Below are 16,078 nucleotides of genomic sequence, written 5' to 3'. Positions count from 1 at the left end.
AAGAGCATTATTGCTTTAAACACTTTATTTGCGCTGGCCTACGTCAGTGTTTTTCAGAATTGGCAACTTTTAAGATGTGTGGACTTCAGTTCCCAGAATCCCTCTGCCAGCAGGGAATTCTGAGAGTTGAAGTCTACACATCTTCAAGTTGCCAAGTTTGCAAAACATTGGTCTAAGAGTAAGGTAGCTTAATCTGATTCTCAAATTGGGAGAGGTGTCTCTGAAACAGCTCTCCAAGGGATACACACTGGAGAAAATTGAAAGGCTTCATAGACTTCAATCCCCAGAATTCCCTAGGCAGCATTGCTAAGAATTTTGGGACATGAAGTCCAGACAACTGAAAGTAGCCAAAATAGATCGAGACACTGATTTATTCATTAGCATAGTATTTACCTGCTCTGATGTACGGCAGATTTTAAGCGCAGTGTTTCCTACCATCTGCTACCTTTTAACTGGAGATTTTACTTGGATTATTGAAACATATAATATGTGCTTTACAACTTAGTGAGAATGCCTCTGCCTCCATCTAGAAATCTCATCATGCTGAACAACCTTACAGGATTCATAAAAAGAGACTTATCTCATTTATGTGAAATGCTTTAAAGGTTAAAAATAATAGAATCTCACACTAAAACCTTAAGATGATTTATTCAGCTTCAGCTTTTTGTTATCATGCAAATCTGGCCAATTGTGGTTTATTTAATACATTAAACAAAATATCATTTAGAATGGTGATCAATATCAAACCCATCAACATTCACATTTACTTCCTGGAGACAATTTGCAACATTTTCATACCAAACTTAAAGCATTTTTATTTTCAGTTCACAAATGCTGTGCCAGGAAATAAAAGTCTTTTTTTTTCTTTTTTTCTGAATGCAGTTTAAAAAAAAAAACCAATCACACCATAAAATTAAAATTCTCTTATGAGAGCAGAAGACATAAATAGAATCTCAACAGGGAGCACCAAAGGGAAGAGAAAGAGAGAAGAGCAGATACCGAGGAAAATCAGAGGAAACAAACTGGTGCCTTCCTTATGGAGCAAAACACCCATAAAACTAAGGCACCCTGTGATTTTTCAATGCATTATGGGAATTGTAGTCCAGAACATCTGGAGCTACACCTACATTGTCTTTCTGATATAGTGGCCAGCCACTGATTGGAAGAAATGGTGCAGGAAGCTCTGTTGAGGCTAGTCCGTATTCCTCTCTCATGGAGAGTTTTAGCACCCAATATCTCTCTATATACAGATAATCTAAAAATCACATTCATCTTTTTCTTTAAAAGGGAGGGAAACAACAAAGGAAGAAGCCCACAATGCAGATCTAGGAACTGCAAAATTCCCCAAACTGTAACCCCTGTAGAAAAATAAATCACCCCAATATGAGGCATTAGGCCTGGGGTACGTATGTGCCAGAAGTGAGGGGTTTTTCCCCTCCTCTCATAGCACAAGGCATTTAACAAGGAAGATGGTCACCCTTTCCCCAGAGGGGCCTGTTTCCTGAAATGGGAACAAGAGACAGTAGGTTTCACAGCCCGTTGCTGAGTGTGCAAAATGTAAGGCCCCAGAATGCCAGGGCAGGTGAACAATGTCTCTCCTGCAGCTTCAAGAAAAGTCGAGGTAATCAAAAGTGACGTTTTCTTTGCTGTTTCCTGAATCTGAAGTGGTGAAAAAAAACACAGATCTGTGGGGAAAAAAACAACAACCATAAGATAAATATGCACTCAGTATGATTCTTTCTTCTTGTCCCCCCCCCCCCCCAAATTCCCATCATTCTATGGCAGTGTTTCTTCACCTTGGCTACTTTAAGATGTGTGGACTTCAACTCCCAGAATTCCCTAGCCAGCATGTTGAAGTCTACATATCTTAAAGTGGCCTAGGAGGGCAACTGGTTGGGACTGATAGCTGGGATATGCCGAAATATATCAGAGATATTATTTTGGGAAAGGAAAGCACTGGAAACAGACTGGTGAAACTAGAGGTTGGGACTTTTCTTGGACCAGATTGGCCCACCTCCCAGGGTTGTTGTGAAGTTTAAAAAAGGGCCATAGTGTCATTTATCTATTATTTATTTGTTGGATTTCTTATTCCCCCCTTTATGACGATCCCTTTATATCAGCAAATCTGATGAAGAGCAGAATGTTTTAAAAACAAAAATATCCCAAGTATGAACATTGAGGGCTCCTTGGTGCTCTCTGAGCTAGCTTGTTTTCTTGCAGATGTTTCATTAGCCAAACTAGGTAACGTCATCAGTACAAGTAGTATGTATGAATTTAAATACATACTGCTCATTCCAAGTATGAAGTTGGAGGTTTTCAGAGAGGGTATGAGATTAACAAAACAATCCTAGGCAGCTTTATTCAGAAATTACACTTAATTGGGTGTTAGTCCCAGTTAAATATGTGAACTGGAAAATCTACTGAGATTATTCAAACATGAAAGTGCTTAGGAATGAACACGGAAGTGTGCCCAAAGGGAAAAAAAAGACTTCTGTTATCACATTATGACTTCATTGTACTTCACACAAATATACTGAGCTTCTGTAAATGTTTCACTAGCTAGAAAAAAAGTTTTCTGCTCAAGGTTATTGGGGAGGTTTCTGAAAAAGAGGGAAAGCTAAGCATGTTTGTTTTTGAGAACTAGAAACTTGGTTTCTCTTTCCACTTCTTCAAGTGTCACTTTATTTCATTATTCATTTACGTATTTAATTTGCCATTCATCCCGCCACAGGCAACTCTGGGCGGCTTACAATATTAAAAGCAATAAAACCAATAGATATCTCTAATAAAAATAATAAAAGTGTTCCGCCCACAGGCAGAAAGGAAGGAAGGACAGACAAGGAAATGAACTGAGATTAGGAGTATCCTGATCTCACCTTCAGTGTATCAGTGATTCTTGAGCTGAATGGCCTCCAGTTTCTTCAATTGGGGCTGGAAAGAGAGTAAAAATATAGTTAAAAGTTTATCAGTGTGACAGAGAGGCGGATACTCTGCTGCAGAGATGTTCGCTGTTCAGTAGTCTTTGAATTGCAATGACAATTGGGACTAGAATTTCTGTTGCTAAGCGTGGCGATTGGTAAGTGCATCATGCCCGATTTTATGACTTTTGACACGATTGTTAAGCAAACCAATTGTTAACTGAATCACATGGCTGTTAAGTGAATCCATCTTCCCCCACTATCTTTGCAGAGCCTTGGTGGCGAAGTGGTTAGAATGCAGTATTGCAGGGTAATTCTGCCGGCTGCCAGGAGTTCGATCCTCAAGGTTGACTCAGCCTTCCATCCTTCCAAGGTCAGTAAAATGAGGATCCATATTGTTGGGAGCAACATGCTGAGTCTGTAAACCGCTTAGAGAGGGCTGTAAAGCACTATGAAGCTGTATATAAGTTTTAAGTGCTATTGCTATTGTTGGGAGCCAGCTGGGAAGGTTGCAAAGGGCAATCATATGACCCTGGCACGCTGGTAAATACATGCTAGTTGCCAAGCATCCAAACTTTGATCATGTAACTGTGGGGATGCTGCGACGGCCGTAAGTGTGAAGACTCACCGTAAGTCATTTGCCATTGCAGGTCATTTGCCATTGCAGCTTCAAATGGTCACTAAATTAATGGTTGTAGCTGTGGCAACAATTTCAACTAGAATAAAATATCACCAAAAGGAAGAACTTACTGGTGAATTTTTCTCGCCTTCGGCAGCGGGCATAAATGATTGTGCCCGCAATGATGCTAGCCAGAAAAACAGCACCAAGCGATGCCCCAACTAGCACCCACAAATTGAGGGCGTTGGTGGGCTGGGGGTCTCCACCTGCAAGAGTGAGGAGAGAAGAACACCTTAAATTCCCCTGAAAAAATAGCCTTTAGTTGAGCCCAAAGGATCTTTGGCCGATGCAGCCAATTTCTTAATCTGAAACAGACATCTACTGTTTAAAAATCCTTTCCCTTCCTGCCTACCTAGGCGCCTCAAGGCAGAATTGCCACAAGCAGTGGAATAAAACTGTATACAAAGACTTTATTTTTTCCAGTTTTAAAAGTTGGAATAGAGGTGGGGGAAAAAAAACCAATTATCTTTTTCATTGCCAGCAGCACAACGGCAAAACCCTGCTCATAAAAAGGCTGGCCAAAAACTGAGCCTCTGCCTCTTTCTGAACTTTAATTAACTCCAGGCCCCCAAAAAATGAGCTTGGAGATGACGCAGAGCAGTGGCTAGAGTAGATTTGAATGGCGGCATCAGTGGCTGCTCTCAGGATTGATGGAAGATGCCAACGCTTGCTTCCATTTATATATTTATTTATTAAATTTATATGCTACTGTCCCATTATCAAGCTACCATTTGCTCCCAAAAGAAAGGGGGGGGGAGGAATTAAAAACAAAGACTATAGTCAGCAGAACTACAGCTAATAGAAGTGGGCTGAGTATCCTCAAAAGCCAAGATGGCAGCCACAATCATGTGACAGAAGCCCCGCCCCCTTTCATGGGTGCTGTGGAGTTGTGATTGTGCAACCCAGGTACAAATGGGGAAAAGTTTTAATCAATGGTTGAGGCTGAATTTTTCACTTTTTTGACCATCCCTGAATAAACCTTGGCCCTCGCTTGCCCAAAGTTGGGAAAAGAAAGAGGGCTGCCTTCTCCGGTGGCGGATGTGACAGAGAAGGGAATCACGGTAGCTCTATCCAGGTATATGGGATGGCGTTATGAGTGCCATTTGGCCTGCCTGACAGATGGGATCCTGTCTCCAGATTAGTTTAATTGATTGGGTTTTGAATATGCAACGACAGGAAGCAGTATCTTGACTTTGAATTCTGGGGCAAAATGTCCCAGGCCGGGCCTGCACTCAACCGTTCCACCATCCAAACATTCAACCCCAAAGAATCCTATGTTGTAGCATCAGGCTGAACATCCAACCACTCATCCTCTCTCCCAGAGTGCTCCAGGAGCTATCCCAGCAATACCAAAGATGTATGGAGCCCACCTCCACCACAGTACCAGGCATAGTTAGGAACCACTTACAGGTAGAGCAAAAATCGTTCTTATTTTGACGTTGGCACACTGAGCAATCCATGCACTTTTCCAAGTCAGGACTCCAGGACTGGCCTCCAGGACAGCTAGTTTCTGAGGGGAAAAAAATCAGAAAGGGAGTTGAGAGTTCACCCACCCTCCTTTTCATACAAACAGCATCAGCAAGTTTCTGCCTCCCTAAAGCAAAGTGGAATTAACCAAAGTTGTGGTATTTCTGATTCTGCCCGCTTGCAGGTATGTTGGACTCCAGTTCCAATAGTCCCCGGCTTCCTAGGGGAGTGATGGCAAACGTTTTAGAGACCGAGTGCCCAAATTGCCACCCAAAACCCACTTATGCATCGTCGGGTGCCGGGTGGGTGTGGCCCATTGGGTGGGTGTGGCTGCCGTGGTAACAGCAGACTGGGTGGAACTAAAAAGTTCAATCAATCAATTCCAACTTTGCGAGATCTTTTTTCCCTGCAAGAAGTTAAAATTGATTGATTGAACCTTTTTTTTTTGCACATGGCGGTGGAGACCTAAAGCGAAAATGTTTTATAAAACTCAGCTAAAGGCCTAGGACTGGGGCGATGGCGCGCGTGCCCACAGAGGGCTCTGAGTGCCGCCTCTGGCACCCGTGCCATAGGTTCGCCACCACTGTCCTAGGGTTATGGAAATTGAAATCCAGCATATTTTCAGCCATAGCTACTCTCCTAAAAATTCATGAACTTTGAAAGAAAGAAAGAAAGAAAGAAAGAAAGAAAGAAAGAAAGAAAGAAAGAAAGAAAGAAAGAAAGAAAGAAAGAAAGAAAGAAAGAAAAGAAAGAAAGAAAGAAAGATCATGAGAAGCATTATCAGCTAGGTGAAAATAGGGAAGCAAAATAAGGACAAAATAAGATTCAGAAATGGGGGGCCATTGCACTTAATCCATGTGATCCCAGCCCCCCCCCCCATGACACCAGGGCTATTTCCAGAGACGTAACGTCACTGGGGTGGTGAGTGGATATTGTGTTTCACCCCGAAACGTGAACCAGTCTTAGGAACAGGAGAACATGGGGGGAGGGGGGTCAACTCAGGGAGCATCACATGGCAAAATGGGAGGGGGGGTTAAAAGGAGAGGGNCACATGGCAAAATGGGGGGGGGGGTTAAAAGGAGAGGGAGCCTTCCTCCCTCCCCCCCTCCCTGCCATCACGTCCCTCACTTTTAAATGACTTCATTGATAAAACATGCCCCGAGTGAGCAAGGCAACCAGATGGCGCTGAGCCCAGAAGCGAGTCGGACAGATGACTCAGAGTGGGTCGCATGACGCGGACGTCAGATGCCTCAGCCTGCCCGCCGACCCCACTTGTCTCACTTGCAGGAATAAGACGCCCCGAGACTTTGATCCGGAGAGCCCGCCAATAGAAAAGAGACAGGGTCGAGCGGGGCGGGGCCTTGCATTCATAAACATTCCAATTCTGACAACTTCTGTGATTGATTTCGCGGGGAGGGGCGGACTTCAACTCAGCGCAGGAATTTGCCAGCGACTAAGAAAGCGCCACTAAGCATGTGCAGATTGCTTAGTCGGGGTGAACTGTTATTTTTTTTTTTTATTTATTTATTTATTTATTTATTTATTTATTTATTTATTTATTTATTTATTTATTTATTTATTTATTTTATCCCGCTTTTCTTACTTTTATAAGTAACTCAAGGCGGCGAACGTGCGTAAAATCCTTTCCCACTTTTATTATTAATTATTTTATATTAGTATAAACTTTATACTAATATAAAAAGAATAAATTAATAATAAAAGTGGGAAAGGGTCTTACGCACGTTCGCCGCCTTGAGTTACTTATAAAGTAATAAAAGCGGGATAGAAGAAAAATTATACTGTGTTCGTTTTCGTAAATCTCCTAGCCGGCATCGTTACGTTAGCGGCTCCTTAACAGATAAAAAGATTCAACAGGTTCGGCCCTGAGAAGTAAAAGAGCCGTGATAGAGAGAGTTGCACCTGCTGAAAAACTGCAGGGAATCTGCGTTAGATTGAGATGACCGTGCCGACTTTATACTGAATTTCTCTCCTCCTTGGAGGGTTCGTAGATCTAAGTCTTTTCCTTAACATCACGTGTGAACGCACCATGCTTTGCGCGGAACGCACCCCAGCATCTGTATCAACTAGGCTAGAAAGCTGGGTTATTGGGAAACCGGCATACTTGACTAGTTAAAAATCGCTGCGAGGTCCTCTTTCCACGTTTTCTCCACAAAGGCAGCCACGGCCGTCCGCAAAGGTTTGGCCGGCACTCCTGACGAGCGGTCTTGTAGTCAAATTACAAAAGGGATGCGGACAAACTACAAACTACATCCGTTCATTCATTCGTTCATTTATATTCTTATACTCATTCATTCACTCGCCAGCCCTCCCCCCCTCCTCTGTTTTTCCTCCATCTGCCGGCTCTTCCTCATCCCTCCGAAGCCCTCCCCAATGTCGCTTCAACCAGCGCTTTGGGACCTCGGCCATTCAACAGGTAGAGCTTCCTTACCAACCCTGAAAGCCGTACCTATTTGCTCCACCGACTCTCCGGTTGTTGAAAAGTTTGTCGAGGGAGGAGAAAGGGACCCCCCCCCCTACCACCACCACTACGTCCTAAATGCTCCCTGATCCCCATTTACCTGCGATGGGCTCTCCCCGGGTGGACCCCAGCAACACGGGCAAGAGCCCCAGGATGACACCCCAGGCAAGCATGGCAGGTGGGTCTCGCTGCTCCTTCGCCGCCACCGAGGACGTCCGATCGCGAGCGACTGACCGCCAACCTCGCTCTGACTCAGTGCCGAAAACTCTCCCCGGCTCGGTTCGGCCCGGCCCGGCTCCCGGCGAGAGACGCCCCCGCAGTCGGGGATTGGCGGGCGCGCGGCCAGACTCCGCGTTCCATCCTTTGATCTGCGGGGGAGGTGCGGGGGGGGGAGAAGGGGGAGCGGCAGCGAGTCAGCGCAGGAAAGGAAACGGCCCGGCCGGAGAAGGAAAGACGGGGGAGGCGAGGACAGGGAGGGGGCACTCGAGCTTTGGCCAAGCCCGGCCCGGCCCGGCTTCTCGGAAGTCCCGCTGGGCTGGAAATCCTGTGGCCCCTGGAACGGGACGGTTTCCGTCGTTAGGGCTTTTCCTTTCGTGTTTCCAGCGGGGTGTTTTGAAGCCAGCAATCATAACAATAATAATCATAATCATAATTTATAAAAAAAAAAAAGCTGCAGGACTTGGAACAGCACATAATTTAAGATGGTAACCTTAACTATTCAAGATGCGGGGAAGGGGGGGACGGAATCCCACAATCAGAAGTGCTGTACCAAACACAGTTCACCGCAGTCTGGTGCTCTTTATGTCAACAACAAAAACAATAACATAACATGACATAAGGTAACACATATATTATATTATATATTAATTATATATTATATATTATAGAATATATAATTAATATAGCATAATATAATATAGCATAATATAATATAGCAAATTGTATCTGGGAGGTACTCATGAACTTGCTCTGAAGTTTTTGCTCGGGCAGTTATTATTTAGGGCTTGCTATACCTTGTAATTTACAAGGTACTAGCCTTATTTATTTTTTTATGTCTTTATTGTTTCATTTCCCACCTTTATTCTGTATAACTCAGGATAGGGGTACAAGATGCTCGTTCTTCCCATTTTTCCCACAACAACCCTGTGAGATGGACTGGGCTGGGAAGGGAATGGTCCAAACTCACCCAGCCACCTTTCATCCCTAGAACTTATCATCTCCTAATTTCTAAGCCAGCACCTTAACCACTAGAGCCAGGGGTAGGCAACCTTGAACTCTTTTATGACTCGTGGACTTCAACCAGAATTCCTGAGCTAGCTATGCTGAGGGGAAAGGGAGAGTTTCCAAGCTGAGCCATGGTGGCTCAGGGATTCTGGGAGTTGAAGTCCACGAGTCATAAAAGAGCCAAGGTTGCCTACCCCTCCACTAGACCAACCTGATTGTCCTACTGGTAACGTTAGAAGCCATGGGCAGCTTGTCCCTCCAGGATCTTGTCCAGCTCCCTTTTAACACTGTCGCAATTGGCTGCCATCCTGGGTGGTCTGCAGAAGGTCCCTGCATTTAGTTTCAGTGTGTGACCTTGAGCCCTCATGGTGTGAGAGAAGGAGGAATGGAGAAATCTCTCAGGCCAACTACGTGCATGGTTTAAATATTTATCATGCAAGAAATATATTAAATTCCTGTGAACTTCGAAAGCATGTCATAATTTGTGAATCCATTTTAGTGTGTGTGTGGGGGTAAAGCCTCCTTGTGGATCTTTGGTCTAGGTAAATGCATGGTGTTGCCCTTTCATACTCTTGTGCTTATTGTTCCCATCAGCCACAGCCAGTGCTTGCAGAAGGATGGAAATTGTAATCCAGCCCATCAAGAGGCTGTGGATGTTTCTATACATGTTGTAGGAGGTGTAATTGCCAGCCTTGGCTGATCTCTTTTTTTTTTACTGGATGGGATACCAACAGGAAAGCCCAAGAAGAAGACCGCTAAAATCATACCATAAGAAGGCAGTTGTGAATTGCTTCTATGAAACTAGTCCTTGACCTACAACTTTTCGTTTAGTGACTGTTCAAAGTTATAAGGGCACTGAAAAAAGTGACTTATGGCCGTTTTTCACACTTAGGAAAACTTTGCAGCATCCCCATGGTCACATGATCAAAATTCAGACGCCTGGCAATTGGCTCATACTTATGACGGTTGCAGTGTCCCGAGATCATGTGATCATCTTTTGCGAACTTCTGAGAAGCAAAGTCAATAGGGAAGCTAGATTCACTTTACAGCCATGTAACTAATTTAACTGCAGTGATTCACTTAACAATTGCGTCAAGAAAGGTCATAAAATGGGACAAAGCTCACTTAACAAATGTTTCACTTACCAAGAGAAATTCTGGGCTCCATTGTGGTCATAAGTCAAGGACTATTTATACAATATTGCTCCAAGAAAATCATGTGGACCTGTCCTTGTGGTCAACATGGATTGAACTCAAGAAAGATTTTATTTTTAAATTCTTTGAGAGGGAGAGAGAATGTAGTTGCTGGCATATAGAGAATGGATAGATATTTTGTTAAAAAAATGCTTTTTCAACATACAGATTGTACAGAGAGATACTTTCATTTTGGGTCAATCCAAGTACTGAGGTTTTGGAGCAGATCCACCTGAGCGGGGGCAGAAATAGGACATTTTGGAAATTAAAACCAAAGAAGCTTGGAGACATAATAATTGGATATTTCTGGAACTGTCTAGACAGCAAGAAAGCAGTGCAACCGATATGCAACAGATTGGAAAAGAGTTTTTAAAGGGAAAAAGAGGAGAGGAGAAACAGGCTTCCTAATTTGGCTGAGGACAGGCCAAATTGAAATGTTATAAATTTTAAATAAAAGGTAAAGCTGCTTTAGCAGAAGACATGATACAATTTTGAAAGTAATTTCTGTTTTGGACATCAAATATTCTGGGCATGGATCAGCCTCCCAGAAACACTCTTTGTCTCTTCCAACTTATTTGGTATTCCTCCTGTGCTTTAGCCATCTTTGTCCATAATTATAGCAAAGTCAGGATTCCTTGTGGCTGGCCTAAAAGCATGATGGACAGTAGATCAGTGTTTTTCAAACTTGACTACTTTATGCTGTGTGGACTTCACGTCCCAGAATTCCTCAGGCAGTATGCTGGGATTTGAAGCTCATACTTCTTAAAATTGCCAAGTTCAAAAATTGAATTGAATACTTTATTTGGCCAAGTGTGATTAGACACACAAGGAATTTGTCTCCAGCACAGAAGAACTCAGTTTATATGCAAAGCAATAGATGGAATAATCCAGTCTGAACATCTGGCTGACTGGACAAACCATAATAATAGTAATACCACCAGTAAAAGGGGGAAGTAAAGAAGGTAATAAAACAGGTTAAATAATACTGCTACACTGCTGTATTGTAAATACATAAAATTGTAGATGAATAAAATCACTGCTGCATTGAAGATACTCAGAGACGTTCTCCCTTTCGTTATTTCAAACTCTAGGAACAGCAAAAGTGCTGCCTTTGAGGGTTTGAGCTGGAAAAATGGTATCCCGAAGAAGGGGGAGAAGAAGCAGAAACTGGGACAAATCCACCTGGCAAACAGTTTTCCAAACATTTAATTTCTTTGCAAAATGCTTTATCTATCCCTCCAATCTCAATTAATCCTTCGTCTTGGATGGTTAAAGATGATCTTTTTTCTTTGCCAACTGCCAGGAGTGAAGACATGGCCCACATTACACTGAGCGAAGAGTCAGCCCCAAGTGAACTGAATATGAGGTTATAGATCTTCCAGATGTTGTCCTGGCTGAAAGTGTAGTGGATTCTAGCTCCCATAATTACAGGTAGTCCTCGATTTACAACCATTCACTTAGTGACTGTTGGAAGTTACAATGGCACTGAAAAAAGTGACTTACGACTATTTTTCACATTTAAAAACCATTGCAGCATCCCCACAGTCATGTGATCAAAATTGAGACTCTTGGCAACTGATTCATATTGATGACGGTCGCAGTGTCCCAGGGTCACATGATCACCATTTGCAATCTTTCTGACAAGCGAAGTCGATGGGGAAGCCAGATTCACTTAGCAACTGTATCACTGCAGTGTTTCACTTAACAACTCTGGCAAGAAAGGTTGTAAAATGGGGCAAAACTCACTTAACAACTGTCTTGCTTAGCAACAGAAATGTTGGGCTCAATTGTGGTTGTAAATCGAGGACTACCTGCGTCAGCCAGGTAGTCTGTGAGGTTCCATCCATCCAGGGAGCCAACTGACCTGTCATTTTAGTTCTGTGCTGATCAACTTATGTTAAATGGACTCCCTTCACTCACTCCGAGTGGTCTCCCCTCCTTCGCTCCCAGAGGGCTAACTTCCCTCCCTCCTCCTCCTCCTCCAAGGGCTATCCTCTTTTATTCTCCGTGGATTCCCCTCCTTTGCCCCCAATGTCCAGTAAAGTCACATGCAACCTCACACATCTAACTGTTAGTGCATATAATTATTTGCCTTTCCGTCATTGGCTTCATACCACAATGTAGGAATGCCCAGGGTTTCAATAGGCAGGAACTCGCTTCAGGGAGTTGTGCAACTTTAGAAATTCCCTGGTGACAGAGAGGCGAGGCTGGTTGCCAAAACTGTTGCAGCCATCTGGCACGGCCCTGCCCTCCCGTTAGTTACCCTCCACGCTAGACATGTGGCTCAGCAGAGGGTAAGATTTGAAGTCGGCTCTTCCAGAGCCCAGGAGCAATTAAAAATATCCGGTTAAAATGCACACTGCGCTCTCAGAAGTGCTTTTGTCTTTAAGTAACCACTAAATTCCGCCAGCTATGAGGCTGTCAGGCTGAAGATGGATGGATAGAGATGAGCCACCTGGCGATTCCCAGATGTGGTTTAGACTCTAATTCCCATCAGCCCTGCCACCAGGCCAATTCTGAGCCCCATTGTTCGCATGGAGCAGTGGTTCTCAACCTGTGGGTTGGGACCCCATTTGGGGTCGATCGACCATTTCATGGGGGTCGCCAAGCAAGGCTGTCCGCCATTTTTTTTGTCCGCCATTTTTTTTGTCCGCCATTTTTTTCCCCTTTTCCGGCAGGTGCCTTACATCCCTTGGGCTGGGCCAGCTGGTGGTCGGCCTGCTCCATCTCTGCCGCTTGCCAGCTACGCCTCGGCCGGCACAGGGGGCGGAACCACGCATGCACGGCGCTCCCGGGCAGGGAAAGTCCTCGACTTACGACCGGTTGGGTAGTCCTCGACTTATGACCAGTTTAGTCCTCGACTTACGACCGGTTTAGTCAACTTACGACCGGTTTAGTCCTCGACTTACGACCGGTTGGGGTCGCGGCATTAAAAAGGTTGAGAACCACTGCATGGAGGATAGCCGAGTTAGCCAGGTATATTATGTGTGTGATGGAGACTGGATAAGGTAGCTAGAAAGGGCTAGATTGTGGAATGCCTCACTCTTCATACAGCATCTCCTTAATTGAGGCTTTGACACCTCAGCCAGTGCGGTTTCAGATGACTTTTACCACCCGTGCATCAGCTTCACTGTCTGGCGACTTCCAAACCTTCCGGTCTGGATAACGGGGAATTAGCCTTCTCTACCGCTGGTCCCCACAATCAGGGCGGGCCACTAGCTCATACTTTATCAGCGATCTCATTCCCTGCCTGCGCCCGCCCCTGCGGGCTAAAGGGAGCTTAAAACGGGGTTGGGGAGGCGGGAGTTCTCCCCGCTTCTTCCACTTTTAATCCCCCTTTTTCTGTATCTTGAACTCGCATTTCCCCATAGCCCCGATGAGAGAGCCTTTAGCGCCACCTGCTGGTCGGTTTTGAATCTTGTTTCACCAGTTGTAACCAAATATGGGAACTTCCTTGTGTGTGCGCGCGCGCGCGCGCGCGTGTATGTCAGTTTTTGATTCCTCGTTGACTGCCTTGAGCAGTCCCCTGAAGTTTTCTGGGCAAGATTTTCTTTCTTCCAGAATTGGTTTGTCTTCGTCTGCTTTGTAGTGCTGAGACACGCTCTCTCTCTCTCTCTCTCTCTCTCTCTCTCTCTCTCTCTCTCTCTCTCTCTCTCTCTCTCTCTCTCTCTCTCCCACCCCCCTCTTCCTCCCTCTCCCTCCTATATACTAGCATACTAGCATAGGATTACATCCCACAATATACATCAAATGAGCAGCAGAGAGAAATTTAAATATAAATTGGTCTTCTGTCCTATAGCCTGTCTCCAAAGAACACAAAACCCACATAAAATGGGCTCCTTTAACATCCTAGTTCTGTGCCTGGGGAAACATCCAGGTCTTTTAACATCTGCAGGGAATAAGCAGGATCGGGATTGTAAGAATTCTGGGATGGGAGGACAGACTATGCTATTCCAGAGGAAGGATGACGTTGGGAATAAGCTTTATAGCATCTCAGTGATGATTAGAATATTTAGTGTGCGGCATAGAACAGGGCTTTTCAATCTTTTCACCCATTGTACCACTTTTCGGATAAGGCAATATCCGAGTACGAACACTCACCCAGCAAGGTATCAAAAACTTGACCAAAAAAAGAGAGGAAAAAATGAGAAAGTACAGGTAGTCCTCGATTTACAACAATTCACTTTGTGACTGTTTGAAGTTACAAGCGAATTATGACCATTTTTCACACTTATGACTGTTGCAGCATCCCCAGGGTCTTGTGATTTACATTCGGATTGCTTGGCAACTGATTCATACTTACGACATTCACAGTGTCCCAGGATCATGTGATCAATGGCGGGGAGGCATGGCTAGCTGATCACTCAGGTTGCAGGGTGCCTGTGGGGGGGAATCCGTGGGTCTCTGGTGGAGGGGGATGCGACTGGGGTGGGTGCCTGCCTTCCTTCCCTCCCATTGTCCCTTCCTCCTTCCCTCCCTTTCCCATTGTCCCTTCCTTCCTTCTTTCCTTCCTTTCCTTCACCTCCCTTTGTCCCTTCCTCCTTCCGTCCCTCTCTCCCATTGTCCCTTCCTTCCCTCTTTCCACCTCCCCCTTTGTCCCTTCCTCCTTCCCATCCTCTTTCCCATTGTCCCTTCCTTCCTTCTTTCCTTCCTTTCCTTCACCTCCCTCTTTGTCCCTTCCTCCTTCCCTCCCTCTCTCCCTGTCAAGCCCCTGCAGGCTCGACATGAACTGGTGGGGAGAGGGGTCGAGGACGACATGCGGGGTGGCAAAGGAGACCAGCGGCCAGCGCCGTTCTACCTGGCAGCGTTGATGCGTCCTGACCAACAGCTGAACGGCTCCTAGTCTTAGCCGCTGAACAGCTGATGGGTGGGAGGCCGAAGCAGGGAGCCTAGGGCCAATGGAGTGGCCTGAAGCTGAAAGGCTGTCTCTCGGCCGCCGAACAGCTGATGAATGTGAGGCCTCGAGCACAGCCGAAAAACGCTCACGGGACTGGAAGGCTGCAGTGCTGCAGCTCCCATTATCCCTTCCTTCCTTCCTTTCCTTCCTTCCTCATTCCTTCGTCCTGTGCTACGCCGCCCAGACCCCAGCCTGGTTTTGGCAGGCAGCAACACATCACAGCCCTGCCTGTGCGTGCGCAGAGGCAGAGGAGAGCGCACAGGCAGGGCGGGGATGTGGCCGGTTCACCTCCAGTTTTCAGGCACCTACGTTACGAACCGGCTACTTCTCCCAGTCATTTTTTCCCTACATTTTCCCCCTGAAGCAGAGAGTCGGAGAGCTGCGTCACTCTCGCCGTTTGGGCCCTCTACTTTTATGCTCCGGGAGCAGCTTGCCTTTCAAACCTCTGATAATTAACGGAAGGGGAAACCCGCTGCAAAGGCGCATCTCCCGAAAAAAATGGGGGGGGGGGGGAGAAAGGTGATCAGTTAGCCAAGAGCCCAGCTGTTACAGACTTTAAGCCTGCAATACAGGCAACAGAGGCCCAAGCAAAGAAGGCGATCCAAGAAAAGGGAAAAAAAACCTGCTTCCCTTTCTAGCAAAAGTTACTTTTCCAAAACTGCCTTAAATGAAGAAGTGACTTCCCCCCCCCTCTAATAATTGACTTTCTCCTGGCTTCTCCAGCCTTCCCGGGCAGGAAGAGATCAGCCCTGACTGGCTTTTGTTCCCCAAAGGCTAAAGTCGATCACTCGCTTGTCTGATCCAAGGGGCGCACGGGCACCCGAGACCCACTCCAGGCCCCCACTAAGCCACGATTCCCGGTTTGTAGAAAAGTTGAGGGGGGGGGAAGGCGATCAGTCAGCCAAGAGCCCGGCTGTTTCAGACTTTAAGCCTGGGATACAGGCAATGGCGTGCGCTTCTCCCAGTCCGGAAGGGGCTATCAGGCTAGTGCTAGTTGTGAAGTAAGAAGAGGGAGGGGAAGGGCGATACGGATCTGACCTGCGTGCACGAGAAGAAGTCAATCCGGTTGCTGCCCAATGAGTCCCTGGGGAGGGCGGGGCCTTGCTCTGCACCTGCGCTCTTTGTGCGCCCTCTGCAGGGCATGTTCGATAGGGTTTGTGCAGGCTGCCGCCAAGCAGCATGTTTTCCACAAACAAGTAGCTGGGAAGGAGCAGAGCGGGG

The 16,078-nt window shown here is 45.8% G+C and overlaps 1 protein-coding gene across 1 annotated transcript; it reads right to left on the bottom strand.

Annotated features, from left to right (window-relative positions):
- Nucleotides 1-630: 630 nt before the first annotated feature.
- Nucleotides 631-7,801, bottom strand: LOC107282734 (tumor necrosis factor receptor superfamily member 12A). Its single transcript, XM_015810553.1, has 5 exons — nucleotides 7,644-7,801; nucleotides 5,006-5,107; nucleotides 3,669-3,803; nucleotides 2,877-2,931; nucleotides 631-1,685 (listed from the first exon to the last, which is right to left on the bottom strand). Exons 1-4 carry the CDS (start codon nucleotides 7,714-7,716, stop codon nucleotides 2,879-2,881), a joined length of 363 nt encoding a protein of 120 aa, XP_015666039.1. The 5' UTR covers nucleotides 7,717-7,801; the 3' UTR covers nucleotides 631-1,685; nucleotides 2,877-2,878.
- Between the last annotated feature and the right edge of the window lie 8,277 nt (nucleotides 7,802-16,078).

Source organism: Protobothrops mucrosquamatus, unplaced genomic scaffold, assembly GCF_001527695.2.
Source record: "Protobothrops mucrosquamatus isolate PMUCROS unplaced genomic scaffold, P.Mucros_1.0 scaffold11, whole genome shotgun sequence".
NCBI classification, from domain to species: domain Eukaryota; kingdom Metazoa; phylum Chordata; class Lepidosauria; order Squamata; family Viperidae; genus Protobothrops; species Protobothrops mucrosquamatus.
Note: the sequence above shows the minus strand (reverse complement) of the source record. Positions and strands in the feature narration are given on the sequence as shown.

Coding starts and splice junctions, on each gene's coding strand:
- LOC107282734 (XM_015810553.1), bottom strand. CDS start 7,716: ATGCTTGCCTGGGGTGTCATCCTGGGGCTCTTGCCCGTGTTGCTGGGG. Junction 3,804..5,005: donor GAACGATTTTTGCTCTACCT/GTAAGTGGTTCC, acceptor TCACTCTTGCAG/GTGGAGACCCCCAGCCCACC. Junction 2,932..3,668: donor AAGGCGAGAAAAATTCACCA/GTAAGTTCTTCC, acceptor CTCTCTTTCCAG/CCCCAATTGAAGAAACTGGA.